Genomic DNA, 21,184 nt, shown 5'->3' with positions numbered 1-21,184 from the left:
GGCGCATATCAGCAGGGTGCATCACTTGTGGGACGACTTACAGAACGTTCAGCCGTTCGTACGGGCAGCGTACGATGGTTTACGCCTGAGCCTCTCGGACGGAGACATCAAGGAAGTCACGCCGAAGTGATCCAAGAGAGCGTTCGCCGAGTGATGTTATGCATTGTTGTGGTCCCCATGTTGTATACATTCCATAGACGAAGGAATCTCATCTCGACTTGTTTGCTGCCTTTCTTCGAACTTCTTCCGAGACCATCCCGCCCATGCTCCATGCCAAGGTTCCCAATGCAAGAGCGCCGATGGTGTAGGTCACAGACGGCCCTTGCGTCCAGTACGTCGTGGTCGCTAGCAGAGGACCGATCGCTCGGCCCAGTTGACCCTGATGACGACCTGACATTCAGCTTGCTGTTGGCGTTCTACGTTTCGCGGAGACTTTCTGCAACTCACTGCCGACCTGAACCGACCGAGTGCCTTTCCTCTAGGCAGCTTTCCTCGTTGATCCGCCTCGTCCTCGACATCATCACAACAAGCAGCCGCGGCGCCCATCATCCCCGTCACGGCCGTTGCGCTCGTATAGCTCAACCCTGTAGCGATTGCGTACAATACCCAGGAACTCCATCTTGAATCCCTGACTCCCGTTAGGGGGAGGATAGCCATCAGGGCCAGGGAGACGGTGCAAGAGTAGATGCCTTGTCGGGTGAACGTGAGCTCGGAGGTCTTGTGTTTCGATAGTCTGGGGCGGACGAAACCTCCTTGCAGCAGGGATGAGAGGACGCCGATGTCTGCGAACATGTTGACGTTAGTGGAACACCTAGGCGGTAGGGATTCCAATCGGCTTACAGGATAGGAGCATTCCATTCTGCTTATTAGTAGCGAAGAACAGATCATACGCTACGATTCGCAATGCGTCCGGGAGAATCAATATCTGCTATGCACGCGCATCTTACAAGTTGATTGGCAACTTACTGAGGAAAGTCAAGGTAAACTCGGCCTGCACAAATACAACCTCGTGTCAATACGCCATCAAATGCGAGCAAGTAACACCGAAAACCCTGCACACTCACCCCGGAGAAGAAGAGCAAAAACAACCCATGCAGCCTTCCTAACTTTCTCAGTCTTTCTTTCCTAACCTCCACGCTCTCCCGCTTCACACCGCCCTCTTTCTCCTCTTTCTTCTGCTCTTCACCCGGACCCCCCTGAGGGACGTCTTTCAGGCCGACACGGGACTTGTAACCCCGGGTTTCTGGGAGGGAGACGTATAGGTAGAACGTCTCTATGCAGAGGAGGACGAGGGAGACGAGCGCGGGGAAGGCGTAGACATTGAGGACTGGTTTAGAGCTTTTATCGGGGGTGATGGGGGACGCTGTGGTAGGTAGAGAGCGGGAGGCGAAGTAAGCTCCGATGGACGGTCTGGTAGAACCATCGTTGTTGACTTTAGCTAAACCCAGAGTATCCTTCGCAGCGACCGATTTCCCCCAGGCGGACTCACCCGAAAGTGAAACACACGGAAAAGGCGATCCCGACGAGCGCCAACGATTTCGACCTGGTCTCCGGGGTCGTCACGTCCGAGATGATCGCTCTACCATTCCCCCAAAGTCGTCGTCGATATGTATGATCAGCCTTCAGGCGAGGAAAGAAGCGGTATAAAGGAGTGTGCAGGGCGGTTGTGGGTACGTACTGCGAGAGCTGTACGTTCCCTTCGCTAAGACCGCCTATAAGACGGGAGATCAGGTAGATCGACTACGAGCAACAGTCAACCACCAGGAAAGCTCAGTGTTCAATAGGAGGGACTAAACAGCTAGATATGACGGAGAAGACGGGAGATGGGGAGATGCTTACGAATGTCGTGCTCTTCAGCCAGATGAAGGCGGAGAGGATGTTCCCGAGCATCGTAAGCAACAAGATCGGTTTCCTCCCATACTTGTCCGAGACTAGCAGACCATGACCAAAATCCCCTCGAGTCAGTATGTCAAGGTCAAGACGGCCGGAAGAGATGCTGGGAGCTAGGATTGACAGACTCACGCGACCCGAGCGAAGGACTGATGATACATTGACACAACGAGAACACGCTCCCTAGGGCTCCTCCGAGGAGTACGACGTCCCACCGCTTGTTCCCCGCCGCAGCACTCGATAGAGTACTACTTTGGTTGTTTGAGGCGAGCGATCGGAAGGAACGGAATAGGGAAAGGACGCGGGAGAGGAAAGAGTTTGGGTTGGATGATTCTTGGGAGGTGTAGTAGTCGATCAGGCGAGGGAAGAGGGGGAGCGGGAGGGTAAAGGCTAAACGTCGAGATGAGAGAACCTTGAGTCAGCGAGTGTTGGAAATCTAGAACGGATCAGGTGGTATGAACGGCTCACCGAGCAGGTCGAGCACGAGAGCGAGAAAGACGGTCTTGACGATCCTGGACGACTCGCTCGACATCGCTTTAGGTGCTGATGCTGACATGATCGATGACTCGTGTCCGACCTCGATCAACTATGCTGTTTTAGGCTATGCGGGATCTTGCTGACGGCTAGAAGTGTCAAGGTCTATCTTGCGAACGTCAACCAACTTCGACCGAGAGAGGTCGACATGGTCGTGATCGAACTTAGTTGATGAGGTGGGACATCTGCCGGAATTTCCCGGAAGCTAATTTCGACCGTTTCGGAAGTAATTCTAACGGGATCAATCTCGTCTGGGTCCGCTTGTCCCCCTTTTAGCGCGAAAGTATATTTTGGATCTCGTCCGCTTTCTCTGTGTTTCGAGCTTCGAGGGGTTGTTTCGGGCAGTCTCGTATCGTGTTCCGAGAGCATCGGATAGACAGTGCTGTCTCCATCGTAATTTCGATGAAGATGGACCAAAGTTGAATTTTGAAGCAAGATGCGGTTCAATTAGGATGACGTCGATATGAGTTTGACGATAGACGTTCTTCGAGATCAAGGAGAAAGCAAAGTACCAAAGATTTAACTGGGATATTGCCTGGCCAGCTGTCATTATGGACTCTCAATTGTCTGTACACTAAGTACACGAGGGAAAGAGATGGAGAGATGAATCTTGCTTGCTATGGCCACTATATCGGATCTAGACAGGGTTGGCAATGCCTTCATGAGCTGGCTTTGTTCAGAACCGGTTGTGGCTCGATTCACATGCTGCCATGATCCGTTCCGTATATCGCAGCTTAGCGAAAGTCCAGACGAATGGCCCTGATAGTTGAAATCCGACGTCTGCGCAAAAGTTTCGGCAGGATGGATCGAGCTCGAGGCTGTTAATATTCGATACTGCATGTTCCCTCGACCTTTGCGCTCAGTCGACCTGTCAATCCGGTATTTGGGTACCTCTCCATTTCGGCGGGAAACGGCTGCGAACTTTCGATTGTTGATTGCTCATGACAACATGCTTCCCTTGCGTCGAACGTGCATACATACCTTCGTCAACGGAATCCCCCTACACCCAAATAACAAAACAACCGCTGAAACGCGAACCACCAACATTTTGTTTTAAGGAAAGGCGCGTGACGCGTGAGAAAGCAAATTCATACGTCGCGACCCTCGTCTTCCTGGCTCGTTCGTCGCTTCTGGGCTGGCGACTTGAAAATATTCGACTTCTTTTGCTTCTTCATCGTTCGACGTGTGATCTCTTCCTCTCCTGCAATACCAGCAAGACTCAATCCGATAGTCACGTTTGATCGTGAATACCCTGAGCCGGAAGGAGAACGTACGCCGCCTGATAGCTTGGTTTGAAAAGACGCCTGACATCGTGAGTAACCGCTTCTTCGTTCCACCCATCTTCCTTCTACCTCCTCTACCCAACCCCCCAATCCTTTCCCCGAATCTATCACTCCTCCCCCCCTGGTCTTCACCTCGAAACTACTCCTGCCTTCCGATCATCAAAAACCCGATCAATCACCCCACACACAAACACAAACACACACACACACACACACACACACACACATATACGTATGATGATCCACACAACCAGAAAAACACCCTAATCCAACCCGATCATCTCGAAACACCGAGGTCACCGAGGTTTCGAGGTTTCGAGACCCTTCCCCTTCTTTCTCTTTTCCGGGCCTCGAATTCAGATTCGAACTTCGGATTCGGAATTCTCGAGGAACGGAAAGACGGAGGGGGGGACAGTGGGGGTTCTTCCTTCCCTGGGAGGAAGTTGAGGAGATTTCATAATAATATACACATGATCTGATTTTTTTCTGGGTGGACGAGGACGAGGACGAGGACGGGGGTTGAGGTTTGGTTTTGTGGTGTGGCTCGGTTTTTGGATGGAGAAGCTTGTTTTGGAGCAGGGGAACTGATCGTTTTGGGTTTTCTCGTTCTCGTTTGGACAGGTACGAAGCGGTTTGTTGCAGCTGGATTTCGGGTTGTCTGGTCTACTTTGTGTGTTGGAGAGGGATCGATTGTGAGTCTTCGAGTGTCTGTCTCTCCTCTTCGAATCCGTACCCCACACACCGATAGCATACGTTGCTATGATGTCCGAGATTGCATCTGTGCGAGAACGTCGAACCCTCGGTGCAACTCGACCTCCACGTCGGACGCGACGCTTGCAGGCAATCGAGCTCTGCTTCGAGGGACAATGAGCGCACATCAGCTCCATCTGAGCAATGCTGGCTGGTGCCCTCTGGTCGTATGCGAATCGTTTTTAATCGTTCGAATACTAAGTCGTTCCGTTATATCTCCTCAGAGAGTCGCCATACCTTAAGCCGGACAGCGGTCAAGCCGAGCGTTCTTCTGCCTTCGGAGTATCAGTAAACTGTGAGTTGTCGATTGCTTCCGTCTTCTCTTGCGTTCCACGGGCCTCAAGGAAAACGAACCTACCGGTAAATCCACCGATTGTGATGATGAACAAAAATCCCACAGTCGCTCAATGTGAACAAGTCACCCATGAGAAAAGTCTCGACCTCCACGTCGGACGCGACTAAAGGCAATCGAGCTTTGCTCATGGGATCATGTGCACAAACAGTTACCCACATCTGACCACTATCAACCGATTCGACCAGTCATTCTCCGCTTCTTTATCGCGATGCCGATCTAATCAAACGAGTGCTAATTTTTTCTGACTTCTCCGTGGCCTCGGGTCGAACAGATACTCGCTGGAACGTGCCACTTGAATATCAAATTGTAAGTCTTCGATTATTTCTCCCTTTCCTGTTTTGAGTTCCCTGCAGTGAGAACAAATGGCAAATCGAGACCGGCCACCCATTCGCCCTGATGCCAAAGTCGTAGACTAAGATAGTATCCGAGAACTCAACCCGCCAAAGAGGACCTCGATCTCGACAGGCACGAGTTTTTTGCGCCTGTCGAGGCAATGGGGGTCTTTCTTACGGGTCCCGTGAGCGCCAAAAAACAATTACCAAATTACCTGAGCGATATGGCCCGGTCTTGATTTGCGATTTCTACACCTTGACGATCTTGTTAAGTGAACGAATACTGATCCTATGAATCTCATTCGTTTAGTAGACGCGAAATCTATCAGAAGAAACTATACGGCTGGCAAGTCATCGATCGTAAGTCCACTTTGACCGTTTCAACCCACCTCCGATTGCCCTTGCGACGAGAAAAGACGCATTCGATCATCTGGTCCGCCATGACGATGATATATTTACCTCATTCCGAGCTAAAGCAAGTGAAGGACCCGGGTCACCCTGGAGCCGGACGCGGCTCGTCGAGCGGTGTATCATCTCGGGGTTCTGTCGCGGTTACGCTTGCCAGCGCGAACGTAGCCTCGGTCAACTGGTCGGCCGCGACCTAACTTCCAGAGCTCTTTCGTTGCCGGTCTTTGAGCCGATTTAAACATTAGCGGAGCGACATCAGATGGTTGAAGCGTCTTTTCTCGTCGGATCGGCTCGTCTTGTCTTGTAGACGATGTGAAGCTTATCGAGCTGCTTTGAAATAGGTGCTACCTGTGTGAAGTCGGACTTCCAACTCGAGTTGACCCGCTACGACCCGTACATCGTGAGTTTTTCCTCCGAGCCCTCTCTTTTCGGCTTCCATCCCATTCCTACACTCGACTTTCCTTCTTTATCGTGATGAACACACCGATGGGCGGACCTATTTCTACCCAATCCTCACCCTAATCCAAACGTCTCGGTCCGGCACCCCGCCAATGTACAAAATTATAGGGGACCGTCGGGCCGGTGACGGGGGTGTAGGGGGTTTGAGGATGCTTATTATCATTGGATTTCTGATTACAAAGATGGGAGTCTTGTGGGGCGACGGCTGTTGGACGCGGCAAGCGGTATTCGGAGGCAGTTTTGGCATTCAGTTGCTGATATTGGTTCTGCTTCTAATACGGAACAGGCAGCAGAGGCATCCGCTATGGAGGAAACGAAGCTGAGGGTATTGACCCTGAACGTCTGGGGACTCAAGTTCATCTCCCCGGACCGACCTGTTCGATTGCAAGGGATCATCGACCATATTCGACAACCAGTCTCCGGGAGTCGCGGTGTCGAGAGCAAGAGCGACATCGCGTACGATGTTGTCTGCTTGCAAGAACTCTGGATCTACAGCGATTTTGAAAAGGTCAGAGATGGGCTAGAAGAGGTCTTGCCAGAGTCAAAGTTCTTCAGAAGGTGCGTCCCGTCCCTCTTGTCCTTTCGCGTTGACGCTTCGAACGACCGTCGATCACACGGCAACGTGAATGTAAAATCGCCGCTGGCGGACAATGACGCAGAAGTGAACCTTCTCGCTATGCCAATATTCATGATCATTCTTCGATCCCTCTTCTCTCTTGTTTCCTTCCTCTTCACAGACCGTATGTCGAGACGGAGAGGCTGAATCTTGGCCTGCCTTCGCCTCTCGTCTCGATAGCGGAGCTCTCGGTTCGGGTCTTGCCATCTTTTCACGTTTCCCGATCATCTCGACCCATACCCTGCCATACTCGTTGTCCGGTCTGCCGCTGCATGTCATCGCTGGCGATTTCTTCGTGAACAAGGCTGCGGGGAGCTGCGTTTTATTGCATCCCAAGTTGGGAGAAGTCGAGGTCTGGAGTACTCATGTGAGACAAGAGTCTGCTCGTTCATCTGCGCAAGACATATCTGACAGCGTTGCACGACGCAGATGCATGCTGCCAATGAGGGTTCAGAGATCGTCCAAGCTCACAGAATGGCACAAGCCTGGCAATTGGCTGATCACATCCGAGCGTCGGCAGAACGGGGAAGATATGTCATCGCTGTAAGTCTGCTGCGATGTATGTATGTTTGACGTCTGAGCTCACAGGTTTCCCCTTGCTTTCCGATACTCCTAGGCTGGAGACTACAACTCGTCGCCCTGGTCTTTACCCATCGCCATCCTTAAGGACTATGGCTGCATGCTGGACAGCTGGACTGAGGCGCACCCCGCAGCTAGTCTCAGGACAGAAAACCCGCAGTCGGCTGAAGATGCCATCGAGTCTTTCGGCATGACGTGTGATTCCCCTATCAACTCGTACTCGGCCGGGAAACCCTTGACGGATACGGCCAAGCAATGGAAGGGTAAACGGCTGGACTACATCTTCTACAGAGGGCCTGACATCGCTAGACGACGACCTCTCCAGTGGAAATTCAAGCGAGACCGAGGGCACGACCAGACGCACGACGAAGGTGACGGCGACGTATTACAGCAGGGAGAACCCATTTCGAGCTCGATGAACAAGGCGCCAACGTTGACCTGCAACTCGAGTCGGGTTGTCCTGACTGGTCTGGTACCAGGTCAAAGCTTTTCATACTCGGATCACTTTGGACTTTGCTCGACCTTTACCGTCGTGCCGGCCGATCCGAAAAGTGACCCGGCCGTCGAATCAGACGTACCGCAGAATCGCCCACTGCCGGCCGGAAGTAGCAACAACACATCGACCTCGGAACCGCTCGTCACCCTCGACCTGGACGAAGCTCAAGCCAGTTACAACTGGTCGCCGGCTCACGTCTCGCCTCGAACCCACAACCTGTCGGCCACCAAGACGCAGACCATCAATTCCGCTGTGCAGACTCTCAAGGCCTATACCATACTGGCGCGCAAGGACGCCCGGTTTCACCTTCGCATTTTCGGAACTTCGATCTTCTTCGCGCTAGCCCTTACGATCTCTTCTGCTTGGCAACCCAAGTCTTGGATCCAGCCGATCTGGACTTTGCTAGGCGTTGCGGCTGGAGCGCTTGGCGCGACCATGTTATACGTCGGTTTCGTTTGGGGCGAATGGGAACAGAACCTCTTGATGGAGGTCACGGAGCAGATGGAGCTTGAGCTACGAGTGTCGGAGCTGGAGGAAAAGGGCGGTTCGCCTTGATGAGCTGCATGTCGAACTCAAGTTGTATCAGTGAAAAGCCAAGTTGTATTGCTGATAGGATACTTTTCAAAGCGATTACGGACAGGCGTGCTTCTTTCGAGGGTAGGAATTAATGACTCGAGTTCAGAGAGCGTGTCAATGCTCGTAAACGCACAGTCAATGCTCATCTTGGTGCCAATCCATCAGTTGATTTGGGATTGGGTGGACAGCAGGAAGTGACATCAAGCGGCATTGGGATCAGTTCGTGCATTGACAGCCTGGATCTCAAGAGAGTAATCATTGAACCCCCTCAGATGATCCCCGTGTAGATGACATCAAATCTGAATCGCGAGGCAAATCAGGCTTTCCTTCAAATCACAGACTCCAGCTCATCCTCATCATTATACCCTTACAACATACTTTCCAGCAGTATCTGCATCCTCCTTAATCTGAAAGAGATTCTGATATCAACAAATCCTCCAGAGATATAGCAGTCAACTCTTGACTGTTGTTAGACTTGTCAGAATTGCTGAGTCTCATTTCTTCCCCGTCCCAATTATAGGTCCAGAAGAAAGGATTTATAAATAACAAAAGAAGGAAGGGCTGCTGTAACCTATTGCTAGCTGATTCAGCAGCTCCCTGTCTGCTGCAAGCATATCCGCCAATGTCAGTCTAGTCCTAGCGGCACAGCGAGCCTTTTCTGCCAAGGTACAAAGGTAGTGCATGTCGAGGTCGGGTGGTGCAACATCTATAACAACAACGGGTTTCGAGACCGGAAGATGGTTATTGAGACCACCGCCTGCATGGGTAAACGCTGGCCATAGGGGAGGCATCTTTGCATCTGAATCAATTACAGTCTCCTATCTCCTCCAAATACATGCCCGTCCTCGGGATCCGGCCGAGACTCCGGCCCAATAATGACTACGTCTTCGTCTCCATCTGCAGTCCGCTTACTTATGCCCGTATCGGCCGTCGAGCCAGAAGTAAAGGTGGTGATGCCGGCGGTAGGCGAGAGCGCCTTTGATCGATGTTGTTGGCGTGACGAATCGGAGAGGTCGGATAGGACCATGCCGATATCGATGTCAAGGTCGATGGTTTCATCTTGTCCGTCTTGCATCGCTTTCGAGATTGTGCGTCGGCTGCAAATGCAATTTGGTCAGTAAATCGATGCCATATGCGTACGATGGTCTTAAGCCCTTTGCAGTCGTCCGTAACATGTGTGAAGGAATAGAGGCTTACGCAAGCAAAAGGTGTAATAACGAGATGAGCATCAGCTTGTTTACGCTCCAGTGTACTATCGCATCATAAGCCTATCGTGCCTCAAATCATCAGCCTGACTCATCCTAGAAACTGCAATTGCCGCGAAGCTCACCCCGGAAATTCGATAAGCCCTGATGATCAGCGTAGCCAAAGTAGCCAAGGTGGGGAAGATCATGGCTTGGAACGTTATCTGCATGACGCGGCTGACGACTCGTCGAGTGCTGCTCACAGAACACCATTGTCAATACCGATATTCCACCAACTTGTCATGATGCTCTAGTGTGCGGGACGTACCGTCGCAGTCCCATCTGCTTCTTACGGAAGAGGGTCATCCACGTCGCGACGCAGAGAACAAGATCGACTATCACGTTCCATGCGTAGTTGATCAACGCCCATGGGTGAACCTATCGTTGAGCGAGAGCATTGCAGAGAAAAGGAAGTTTCCGCCATTACTTGTCGGTGATCAGGTCGTGTCACGACAATGCGGGCCCCGAACGTGAAAAAGAAAAGATGTACGTACTCGGCGGAAGTATGCTGGCAAGTCATTCACTTTGGGACTGAAGACCGAGTCGACCTGTGGCATCATTCCAGACATCCCCGCCACCCTGTTTCATGACATCGACCGGAACCGTAATCCCAGCATCGAGATCAATTCCCGCCGAGCTTGTTTCAGAAACTTGACCGCATGTGCTCGGAAAGGTCGACAGACTTACGAGAGGCTCATCATGAAAGCCGTACTGATCAATATCCCCAGTCCCAGCTTCATCCACGTCTTGTCCCCATTCAGGTTGACGAGGCGCTTTACGTATATCGCCTGTACCATCAGCGATACCAGACCGCTAAGAGGGATGCTGCACCAGACCATCCACTATAAAGAACAGGACCGAGAGTGGGGTTCCGTCAGTCACGTATGTTCCGATGTAGATGGATGAAAGAGGTGGTGCTGAGGAGAACAGGGATTGGGGATCGAAGATGAGGAAGGATACGAACGGTCATTTTGGCGACGTAGTTCAAGTTGGCATGTCCGTCCATGGTCAACCATAAGAGATAGTAGACATGGCTAACGAGGATAAACCTGTTCAACCAGACCCAGCGCAGTGTCAGCCTCTCGCTCCACTCGGATCTGATCTAACTTGATTCTCTCAGGACAGTTGAGAATAAGATCGACTTACAAGGCGACGACGGTCCCAAGGCAGACAAGTGGTTTTTCGTATCTCGGCGTCTTCGTCCACAAGTAAGCGCTGAGCTGTAGAGTCGGTGGTACCTCAGCTTCGGCATCGATGCGAGGAGCGAGAGAGGCAGCGACTCACGAGATGCAGGAGGTAGCCCGTTTCGATCGTCTCTGCAAATGTTCCGATGTAAGGACCGGTTCTATACAGGTCGAGAGGAGCGGGCACCGGGTATGAGTACGATACAAGATTGCCCGTATCTGATCCTTCGGACTGACAGCGCTTCGTCGATGGTATCGCCCAATCCGGTTGACCCTCCGGCTCCGATATTTGACATGGTCTCCAGAGGCGTGGCAGCCTAGCAGGGTATACCGTTTATGATAATGACGAGAACGCAAGGTGATATTTGCCAGATAATGGAGGATCCTTCGGGGGAAGGGAGTGACTCTCAGGGGCTTATATCAGCGCCGGAATGTGGAGTCATGATCGTTGGAGGCTTGGCGATCAAGGCGTACTCCTTTAGATATCATCAGTCGTCCAAAGCGCTTTGTTGATACGCTTGGCCATGATTGGTTGACGACAGATGATGAAACAAGATGGAGATGCAACCCCTATCCCCACGAGCATGTTCCCATCTCAACTTTGATGATCCTCGCATTCGAGACGATCTTCGCGCCTGCCTTTCGTGTTTCGGATGATCAAATCGGATCCTTCCGTGAACCGCGTCCTCCTTCTTGCGCTACAGGTTTCACCGAAACCTTGATGGCACGCGCGTCCCAACCCGGATCCGCGCGCGCCGATCTTTGAAACGCTTCCACCATCTCGGTTACCCGGGTGATCACACGGGTGGATGAGACATCCTTCTGTTTCGAAGCGTGGCCGAGGTTGATGATCGAGAAACGATCTTTAAGCTTTGGAAGGAAAGGCATCGGGTGATGACGGAAGATGATCTGCCTTGAGGCCGGTTCTAATCAGGAAGGACCTTTGATGCGGCTTTGATCGAGGCTCGGTTTTCTTGATCTACATATATAGACTGACCGACCTTCCTGTCCCGGGTACGCACGTCATTGTTATCGATGAGATGCCGACATTTCATCTTTAATATCGTCTCCCTTGCTCAACTGGGACCCTCGCGTCGTACACAGGGATGAACAACCTGACCTCGAGAGATGCCTACAATCCCGCAGGAGAGATATCAGGCGGTGGGAACCCGGACGATGTCTTTGCCAGCTATATCCGAGAGGTCTAGTAAGCTGGCAAGCGAATCATTTATATCCTAGATCGCGGACCGCTCATAGATTTTTAATCTTTCATCTGATGGGTAGCCTAGGACCATACGTCGGGACATGGCTTGAGCTCCTAGAACAGGGCTATTGCCTACATCTGGTAAGCCGAGATCAACCACAAATGTTTCACTCGACTCCGCTTACTCATCGGTTCGAACTTCAGCTCGTACGTTATTACAACAAGCCTGCGCCTCGCTATGAGCGCCTAGCAATCGGGTTCGCCAGCGCGGTCGGCTTGTAAGTTGATCTATTAACGAGCACTGTTCGTGCTGGCTGATTACACGCTGATCCGTTTTCATATGGCGATGGAAATTCACAGATACTTGTCGATCAGCCATTCCCAGATGTTGCTCGAGTTCGTAGAGAACGAGTTATTCCGTCTCAATTCGTTAGCCAACATGCACGTGAGTTCCAAGAGTTCCTTCTTGATCCGATCACCGGCTGCTCCCTCCTTTCCCAAGCGGCCACTTTTAGCTTCGATCTCGCCCACATTCGCTGATGACCGCATGCATTTCACTCTGCGCGTAGTGGCAACTATTCTCAACAAACTTCGTCGGCGGTATAGTCCTCTGTATCGTCCAATGCCTCTACGCACACCGGATGGTTCAGATCACCCGGGATCAAGGTCGACGGAGGATATTCATTCGGATCGGGTTGGGGGTGGCGATTGCGCTTTGTCTAACTTGCAATACCATGTGAGTCCCGGCTGGGCTCGTTCCAGTATCTTCGACCTATGATTCGTAAGAGGAGATGAACTGATGTGTCGGCGATCTGGACGGACCCGGGTCGTCCTTCTAGTGCGTTGTACACTCAGGCGGAAATGCCGAGGTTGACCTCGATCTTCGATCCAAAGGTTGCCACCCTCAGCGCCTACTTTGAAAGGGTGAGTCTGCCATCATCGGAATCGAGCAATAATGAAGCTGGTCAGCTGATCCGGTCCGACCCTCTTGTTCAGACCAAACCTTGGATCATCCTGTCTTATGTGTAAGTCACCGGACTCCCTGCTTTAACGACACAAACAACTCATCTGGAATTTCCTGGTGGATTTTGTAGCGGGAACATCGCTGTCGACAGTTTGATTTGCGTGGGAAGCGTCTGGACCATGGTGAATAACACGGCACGCACATCAGAACGACCCGTCGAGTGAGTCCATCTGCTCGCAATCAATGCCTTATAGCTGACCCTGATATCTAATCAAACAGGACCAAGAACGCCATCCGAGAATATATCACCATCTCCGCTAAATCCATGTTGTTCCCGACGCTATGCAGCGCAACCTCGATCGGATTACATACGTACAAGATCTCCGGGGTGAGCGTCGGTACAACATCGACTCGATATCATTATGACGCTGAGATGTCACTTTCGATAGTGCTACGACGCCATCGCCGTCTATTCGATCTCGAAGCTGTCCCTCATCTCGATTTTGCACCTGACCCTCGCGTGAGTTCGATCCTCCTGCATTGACACCTCGACAACCTGCTCAAACATGCTCGTGATCAACCCCGCAGCCGAGAACGTATGCGAGGCCAGCTCAACGACACCGGCGTGATAGATCCGCAAAAAGTGACGATGCACGTCGAGACCCAGGTGGTGTACGAGAGGGGGTCCGACTACCCCTTGACCAAGCTCCGCCATCCCGGGCTTCGGTGTCCGAGCGACACCGACCTGAGCTCGATGGCGAGTCCTGGGGCCAGCGAAAGGTTCAAGGCGGATGGCGAGATGGACTCGTTGCACGGGAGTGGTGCCAAGTTGTTCTGGTCTGACCGGTAGGCAGGTCTTGCGATGGACAGAGGCGATCGATTCCGGGTATCAAGGGGTTCTTCTAAGTAGTTTCTTCTGGTTCGAAAACGTCCGTGACGAGGCCATGGTCCTGAAGCAGGATGCGGGTAGATCAGTAAAAGAGTAACAATAACCATCCACTCTTGCGCCCGACTTGCATCAATGTCAAATTGCGCCCAAGGCCGGTCTTCCGTCTCGCCCGGTCGTCTCGCAACGAATGCGTGTCTGTCGAGGTCAGATCATCGATCAGCTAAACAGCAGAAGGAAACGATCTTGGTTCGCACTGACCTTTCGCCAAATCCTCCGCCTGAACGGAAGAGGACCACCTTGATCGTCTTTGGCGGCATCCACGTATCGCCTAGATGCACTCTTCCTCATCAGTCTGAAGTTATTCACGTGTGTATGCGTCCATACCCACCTAGCTGAGGCATCATCACCGCCTTGTCACCGGTATCAAAGTTCGCCGGCTTGTTCTCGGCATTCAAGATCTTGGTAGCCATCTGATTGGCCACCATGACCGCACATCCATACGTCGTCGACGCCTTGGCGAGTTTCTGCTTGATCCTAGCGGAACGGGGTAGATACTCAGCGGGTCTAACGGGGAACATGTTGCTGGGCTAGGAAGATCTGAGCTCACAAGTCCATCGACCGACGTTTCAGGTTGAGATCGGTATTCGGCTGTCTGAAGTGGTAAGACAATGTGTCGATGACGACCAGCCGGACCTACAAAAGAAGTGATCGATCCGTTATCAGTCGGAGGATCTACACATTGCGATTTTTACGCAACGACCCACCTTATCATGCTCGCTCAACCACGACTCAATCGTATGACAGAAAGCCAGGAATTCGATCTGCGTCGTCGCCCTGACGAGGTGAATGCCCTGCAAGACGTCGTTGACCGAGGCTGTCAAGCAGATAGGTTCAGTCGACCGAGAAACATCATCAACAACGAAGCGGCGTACTTACCGGTTGATGAGTAGCTGCTGAGCGTTACCTGTGCTGCGCTTTTAAATTTGGAAGGTATCAAGCTGCCTTCAGTATCTGTCGCACGTATAACCAGCCTTTTCAGCCAAAAACTCGGTCTACTGCAACATCGCCCTTTGCAACTCACCTATAACCAACACTTCGTCCTCCGTCACATTCCCCTCCACACCAACCCTAGCGCTCATCATCAAGCTCATCATCAGACTCGATTTCCCACACCCGGGCGGAGAAGCGATCTCGACGATCATCCCCGGTTGCAACCCGACCCTGACCATAGGCCTCGAGTTCGACTTCGAGTCTGACTGGACGATCGCCTCTGCTCGTGCGAGCGCAGCGAGCGGAGGAAAGAGCCTGTCGATAGCCGTACTGCCTGATGACCAGGTAGGTTTCGGGGCGGACCTCGAATGGACGAGAGAGGAGACGGGTTGAGATGCGTTGGGGAGATGATGGTGGTTCTGCGTCCCCGTCGTCGGAAGATGTGTGGTCGATGGAGCCGGGGTAGACCGGGGGATCTGTGATCGAAGAGCGCCAGCTGAGGTTGATGCGATAGGAGACGTTCAGCTTCGTGTACTCGAGTGTCATATCTCAGACGGACGAGTGACGAAATATGCTTACCTCGACACATCTCCACCTGTCTCAATACATCCTCCGCTACATCCCTTCCGATCTTCAGATCTACCCTCGAAACAAAGCCAAACCAGAACCGCATTACATCAGCTTCAACGGAAAACTAGTTCGCCCTTCCCTTTCTCCTCTGGGCAGGAAGTCGCTATCATGATACCGGCTTGCAGAGTGGACTTACCATTCGCAAGCTCGACCGCATCCACCCCCTGAAAATCATCCAACGTCTTGAAGCCTTCTTCTTGTAAGGCCTTTTGCAGAAAACCTCTGTATGGCCACGTCCGCCCGCCCAGTCCATCCGTTGGAGCATCATGTAGCACACAGACCGTAGCGAACCGCATCGAGTTCAACCGAGCATCCCAAGTCAAATTAAACCAAGTTCGAAATCGAAATATCAGTCCTGCAAGTCTAACCTGTATGACAAGGCAAAGAGACAGGGTGCAATACACTTACGGTAAAGATAACCTTGCGAATACGTTCTGCGTGCCCGGCGTGGAATGCATCGCTAGTCCCTTGATCGTGGCCTGATCACCCAAGCTTATAACGCCTAGAGTCGACCCCTTTATGGTTGTCCTGAGTTGCTAGCGATGTAAATCTCGTACAGTCTGATCAGATGCAGGGTGTACGAGAGCGTTGGAGGTGTATTGTAACACGTGAGGAGGATGAAGCATATGCTATCTCGTCTGCTCGATTTCGAGATCGGGAACTGATGAAGACGTGATGACGAATTCGCTGACACTTCGATGAAAAAGTAGGATGTACCAGAGTCAAGAACAGCGGTGTACAGTGATGCATGGAATATAGAGCCCATAGATATGAGGATACAGTAGTGTGCATAAACATGGTGTTCCACGACCAACTCTAAGCCGCCTCGAGCACAGGCCCTTCATCCCCATAGATCGGATCCCTGGTGAACCACCCGACCTTCTTCACATTTCCCCACTCTCTACCGTCCTTCTCTATACCTTTCCCCATGCACATATCCCAACCTTCGGCTCCTACCGGGTAAGACCCCACCATCTCGAATTTCCCTTCGTCTTCATCGCCATCCTCGACATCATCATCGAGTTCACGTAAGAGCGCATGCCCAACCCCAGCGGGGACGACGATCACATCCCCCCTTCCTACTTTTACTACCACCTTGCCTTCGTTCCCGCTCTCGTTGGATTCGTTTGACCCGCCGAAACAGACCTCCGCACCTCGATGGGAGACGACACACAAGACCTCGTTCGTATTGCTATGATAATGATGTTGCCTGTACATCGTATACCTCCATGCGGGTCTCACGGCGTCGATCTGCGAGAGGTGGGATTCTACCGCGGTTGCCATCGATGAGGTCGAAATCGCCTTCATTTCAGGGGTGCGATTCGACGAAGAAGGTGTCGATGATGATGATGAAGACGATGACGATGACGGTGAAGCAGCGAAACAGTTGTGATAGACCATCAACGGCCTCTCCGGGTGAATCGACGTATTAGGGAATCCTCGGTAAGCCGGGATATGGTATCTCGAGACCCGGAGTTGAGATAACGGGGTGAGGATGACGTGGTTATGGGTCGCTGGCATGGTCGCTTTTAGAGGAGGAAGGGGACGGTCGCGCTTGTTCTATGAGATATATGGTTTGGATGGATGATCAGCGGTATATCCGTATATGCAGTTGCGAAGATGTATACAGCAGCAGGTGGAGCGCTGGGTCGCCCTCGCTCGGTCAAACCCGATCGATATATATCCCCTCCATATGCAATCGCTCACGAATTCATACCCAACTCTGCAACTACTCATCGACAGACCTAACTGGACCTGTCCCGCCTCGAACGAGCAGTTTTGCAGCGTATGAGCTACGAAAGACCTTTCTCCGAGCGGTCTTGTTGATAATCCTCGGGGCGAGATTCGGTGTTTCAAGCTCAACTCAACGGCGAGGTCAGGGTCAGGGGCGATGTGAAACGCCATGCATGTTTTTGTCATTTGCCATGGAGGTTCGATCGAATCTAACTTCCCGCTGACGCTTCGGTAATACTGTAAGTCATGATCAACAATTATATAAGAAAAGCAAGAGACTTCAGTCGAGAAGGGCGAAATTCCCCCTGATATCGGTGTTAGCGACCCAGTTGGAATGCACGGGTTGAGATAGTTCAGGCTGCTGTTCAGCACACGTCGACGGAATTTCATTCGATCAACGATGGGGAGTCTCCGGTCGATTGAGAGCAACTACGTGGCAAGCGATCGAGTCGCGGCGAGCGGTCATGCCAATGACCTGTTACTTCCTCCCGGCGATTTGACCTTCCTGATAGAGTATGGTATTCATCCACAAGGATCGCGCTGCTTTGGTCTAGCATTTGACATGCGCACATGTTCTTAGCTAATCCCCCTAGAAATATGGCTAGAGGTATAAGGATGTGAGGAATGAGGGCAAAGGTGATCTTGTTGGCTTGATAGCTGGACTTGATCTTCATGGTCTTCTTTTGAGATGTTTTCCCTTGCAGCTACGCAAAAGTCATGAACATAGTCAAAGGTTGTCAAAGAGTAAGATCCATATGTTAGGAGCATGAGGACCACCCTCTTAAAGCCCCCTGATGATTAAAACATAGTCAGAACAGCACTGAGTTGATAAGCCTGTTTCGAGTTACAGTTAAAACGAGTTCCGGCGGTAGAGGTCTGTTCAATGAGGCACTTGAGGTCTGAGGAATCTGAACGGCCCAGAATGTGCCCGCTTTGGCAGGATTGATGCCATGCAAGGTAGTGTTACATTCAAGACAGCGATATTGTTGTATGTCATACCAGTCGTCCCAATCGTCACTCATCCCAGAGGACCATAGCATGAAGCAGCTTCGATGATTAGACGGGTACGTTGGGCGTAAACCAGGCGAAACAACGATACCCTGGATGTCTATGTGCATCGCAACTCGCTGATCCCGACCTCGCTGCAGTCAGGCGTCGAGCGATCTCCAACTCTTCCCATGAGACATGCCCCTACCCTTAAATCCATTTGAACCATAAGATGAATCCCAACTACCCTGCTCCCACTTGAGGTGACGAGGCGGAACAAAATCACCAAGTTATAGCGCTCGCACTGAAGAATTGCACGAACCGACGCTGATATGGCTCGGACGCATACTCGGTCCACGCAAAGACCCTCGTCCATGTACTAATGCATTTGCGAGTCCAGGACGTGCAGGAGGACGCTAAATACTCGATCTCAAAGACCTTATCGTCGGAGATTCACTCGCCTGGTAACTGTTCAATCAGTCTCTTGTGAGCAGCCCTGAACGATATACGGTAGCGAAGTTGTGCTCTTGAATAGGAGGATCGCCGACCGGCCGCCGATCCTGTTCGAGATATGGGTTGCATAGCAGGTGATGGCGAATGCCTTGCTATCAACGTTGATGACGCTCGGATGTTGAAGCAGCTTTGAGATGCGCATTCCTGGCAGGGATCTCGAGCTTAGCCTTGATAACAGTCGCTCTGGTACTCCTAAGCTTCTATGCCGCAGGGTTCATAGCCTCGCAAATGATGTTGAGCGATATCATCGATACAAAGAATAACTGGAGACTGGAGAGAAGAATGCAGATCCCGCCAGTCGCTCTCAAACAGAGATCACACCGTAGGGTTTGATGACCCGAGATCGTGCACCTATCGTGCGCCCGGCTGAAACGCCTCGTTACTCTCATACCCTCGTACCCGCATCCGAGCTCGACACGAATCATCAGAAAGAAAACATCTTTTTGTCGTCAAAGCGGAAAGAAACAGGAGATCACTTGAATTACTACAAAAGGTGGTTCGCAAGTCTGACAAGGATAAAGGAGTTGAGGAACATGAGGAAAGGGTTCAGATAGGGGTCAAAGACAGCGTCTGCCGAGTCGACGGGATCAGATCCGTATGTAGACGGTGAGACCATGTGGGTTCTATGATGGTGTAACAGTGGGCGGCGAAGAAAAGCTTGACCTGAGCGAGACGAAAGTCCGCTGTAGACGACACCTGAATATCAGCGCCGGATCCCAACCCGAAATCCACCTCCCCGACCTTGTCCGCAACCCACCTTGAATCCCCATGGCCGACCTCCTTACAACGCGTCCATGTTGGACATGACGTTCATGACGGTCGCGACGACCTCGAAACACAGGTCCTCGCCGTCCTCGCCTGCACCGGGTTGCATCTCCTTCCTGACCTCCCTGACGAGCTCTGCCACGCTCTCCCTTCCCTGCCCACCGGACCCCCCGGCGAGACTGGTCAAGATCCCGTCCTTCTTGCTCGGCCCCCCACCGATGTTGACGGGTCCGGACGAGGACGAGGTCCCAGCTCCAAACGGCCACTGGGAGAACTCGGCCAAAATGTCGTCGCACCTCGCAAACGCCGCTTCCCGCGCGTCATAGTTCAACCTCTGCAAGGCGTTCTCAAGGACATTGGCAGCGTACGCGGCCGAGACGAGCGCGACGGCCCTCATGCACCTGTACTGGACGTTCTCCTTGTGCAACGCTGCGGGCGGGATCGCCGTCGTCCTCGCCGTCAACAGCGCCAAGGTCCGACGGAGGACGTCCTCCTTGGCGTTCAGGTCGGCGATCGGGTGGGTGGCCATGTCGAACAGCAAAAAGTTGCGCTTCTCGGTCCGTAGGACGCCCTTGTCGACGAGACCCTTGGCGAGTCGTTCTCGGACCTGTTTGAGCTGGTAGCCGATCTTCATCACGTTCCACGTCTCGCCTGAGGAGGCACGCAGCGGGGAACAACAAGGGGGTAAGATACTCGGTCTCTTTTTTCATTCTTTCGAGGTTCATCGCCCCCCACGCCTCGACTCACCGCTCATCAAATCGATCCAAGCGCCCGTCCCATACTTTTCGCTCGTCTTCATCATCTTCAACGCCTCGTCCAAGATCGTCTCCCCCGTCTGTCTCTCATCGATGACCTCGATCAGCCTGTCTGGCAGGGGCAAGCGTTTACGGGAAGGGTCCTTGACGACGGCTATTCGGCGACGGAGGGCGAGTTCGAGGATGATACATCCGCGCAGGGCGTACGAGATGTTGTCGTTCCAGAAGGATAGGTAGCCCTGCGGGTGATGACGTTTCGAGCGTGGAAGCGATTGGGTATGGCGATGAATATTGTTATGGCACATCCGAATGAACGCAAATCAGGTTTCCCGACGAGAGAAATTAAAACCATCCATCAGCACCCATCCATCACCCCAGCCCTCGGGAAAACCCTTTCATCGTCCTCATCCTCAATCCCATCAACCTCTCTCTCACCCCCCGCGAGACTCACCTGCTTGTCCTTCAACCCCAACAACAACACCTCCTCCATAACCGTCAACCTCGGCATCCTCTCCCTCTCCCCACCCATCGACCCGTTCTCATAATCCCTGGGGTCAAAGGCGATCTTGGACCGTCCTTCCACCCCTCCGCTTGTCGAAGATGAACCCGCTGAAGGATTACCTGGTAAGGAGAGGGACCCACGCGGGTTGTTATGGGATGAAGAGCCTGGGTTGGGGGTGGTTGGCTGGGAAGAGTTGGCAGGCGGGGTGGAACTGCCGGAAGGGGTCGGTTGGGCGCCTCGTCGGCGGGTGAGACCTTCGGACATCGTTTCTTCCAAGTCGAATCGAGTTTCGTTTGTTCGTGTCGTTCGCTTTGACTATCTCGCTTTATCTCTTCGCCTTGTCCTGTCTTGCTGGTTTGGAACGTAAGGGAGAGTTTCCGAGGTCCGAGGTAAGTCTAGCTAGATGGATAGATGATAGATGGAGGAGCTGCGAGAAACGTCACGTCACGTCACGACCTCGCTCAAGATCCGTTCGGAGCCTTTTTCCTTGAGGGGGAGGGTCGAGGGAGGGCTAGTTCGGGGGGCAGAAAGACTATTGATAAGGG

General features: G+C 52.4%; 7 protein-coding genes across 7 annotated transcripts; 2 read left to right on the top strand and 5 right to left on the bottom strand.

Annotated features, from left to right (window-relative positions):
* Positions 1-140: 140 nt before the first annotated feature.
* HD553DRAFT_315457 (MFS general substrate transporter) lies at positions 141-2,537 on the bottom strand. Its single transcript, XM_046180482.1, has 10 exons — positions 2,359-2,537; positions 2,023-2,280; positions 1,840-1,931; positions 1,679-1,740; positions 1,490-1,579; positions 1,065-1,410; positions 967-991; positions 841-891; positions 448-782; positions 141-379 (listed from the first exon to the last, which is right to left on the bottom strand). The coding sequence occupies exons 1-10, from the start codon at positions 2,444-2,446 to the stop codon at positions 209-211; spliced, it is 1,518 nt and encodes a 505-aa protein (XP_046034641.1). The 5' UTR covers positions 2,447-2,537; the 3' UTR covers positions 141-208.
* Positions 2,538-6,315: 3,778 nt separating this feature from the next.
* On the top strand, positions 6,316-8,257 carry HD553DRAFT_344083 (Endonuclease/exonuclease/phosphatase; the record flags this gene model as incomplete). Its single annotated transcript, XM_046182944.1, has 4 exons — positions 6,316-6,569; positions 6,808-6,994; positions 7,057-7,170; positions 7,244-8,257. The coding sequence occupies 4 exons, from the start codon at positions 6,316-6,318 to the stop codon at positions 8,255-8,257; spliced, it is 1,569 nt and encodes a 522-aa protein (XP_046034640.1).
* Positions 8,258-9,054: 797 nt separating this feature from the next.
* On the bottom strand, positions 9,055-9,546 carry HD553DRAFT_315445 (uncharacterized protein). Its single transcript, XM_046180481.1, has 2 exons — positions 9,476-9,546; positions 9,055-9,375 (listed from the first exon to the last, which is right to left on the bottom strand). The coding sequence occupies exons 1-2, from the start codon at positions 9,505-9,507 to the stop codon at positions 9,087-9,089; spliced, it is 321 nt and encodes a 106-aa protein (XP_046034639.1). The 5' UTR covers positions 9,508-9,546; the 3' UTR covers positions 9,055-9,086.
* Positions 9,547-11,812: 2,266 nt separating this feature from the next.
* On the top strand, positions 11,813-13,724 carry HD553DRAFT_325428 (uncharacterized protein; the record flags this gene model as incomplete). Its single annotated transcript, XM_046181612.1, has 11 exons — positions 11,813-11,913; positions 11,991-12,051; positions 12,115-12,188; positions 12,271-12,355; positions 12,480-12,646; positions 12,750-12,834; positions 12,907-12,935; positions 13,005-13,094; positions 13,154-13,262; positions 13,324-13,394; positions 13,463-13,724. 11 exons carry the CDS (start codon positions 11,813-11,815, stop codon positions 13,722-13,724), a joined length of 1,134 nt encoding a protein of 377 aa, XP_046034638.1.
* Positions 13,725-13,750: 26 nt separating this feature from the next.
* On the bottom strand, positions 13,751-16,112 carry HD553DRAFT_80114 (P-loop containing nucleoside triphosphate hydrolase protein). The gene is made up of 11 exons (XM_046184502.1): positions 15,792-16,112; positions 15,520-15,605; positions 15,333-15,392; positions 14,845-15,249; positions 14,700-14,774; positions 14,528-14,637; positions 14,371-14,456; positions 14,152-14,297; positions 14,022-14,091; positions 13,892-13,958; positions 13,751-13,824 (listed from the first exon to the last, which is right to left on the bottom strand). Exons 1-11 carry the CDS (start codon positions 15,839-15,841, stop codon positions 13,777-13,779), a joined length of 1,203 nt encoding a protein of 400 aa, XP_046034637.1. The 5' UTR covers positions 15,842-16,112; the 3' UTR covers positions 13,751-13,776.
* A 5-nt stretch (positions 16,113-16,117) lies between these two features.
* Positions 16,118-16,987, bottom strand: HD553DRAFT_315442 (uncharacterized protein). Its single transcript, XM_046180480.1, has one exon. It carries the CDS (start codon positions 16,902-16,904, stop codon positions 16,200-16,202), a length of 705 nt encoding a protein of 234 aa, XP_046034636.1. The 5' UTR covers positions 16,905-16,987; the 3' UTR covers positions 16,118-16,199.
* Positions 16,988-19,284: 2,297 nt separating this feature from the next.
* HD553DRAFT_80094 (protein-vacuolar targeting-related protein) lies at positions 19,285-20,993 on the bottom strand. Its single transcript, XM_046184501.1, has 3 exons — positions 20,589-20,993; positions 20,130-20,376; positions 19,285-20,033 (listed from the first exon to the last, which is right to left on the bottom strand). Exons 1-3 carry the CDS (start codon positions 20,901-20,903, stop codon positions 19,399-19,401), a joined length of 1,197 nt encoding a protein of 398 aa, XP_046034635.1. The 5' UTR covers positions 20,904-20,993; the 3' UTR covers positions 19,285-19,398.
* Positions 20,994-21,184: the final 191 nt, after the last annotated feature.

This window comes from Filobasidium floriforme (genome assembly GCF_021052385.1).
Source record: "Filobasidium floriforme strain CBS 6241 chromosome Unknown HD553scaffold_18, whole genome shotgun sequence".
In the NCBI taxonomy this organism is placed as follows: Eukaryota; Fungi; Basidiomycota; class Tremellomycetes; order Filobasidiales; family Filobasidiaceae; genus Filobasidium; species Filobasidium floriforme.
Note: the sequence above shows the minus strand (reverse complement) of the source record. Positions and strands in the feature narration are given on the sequence as shown.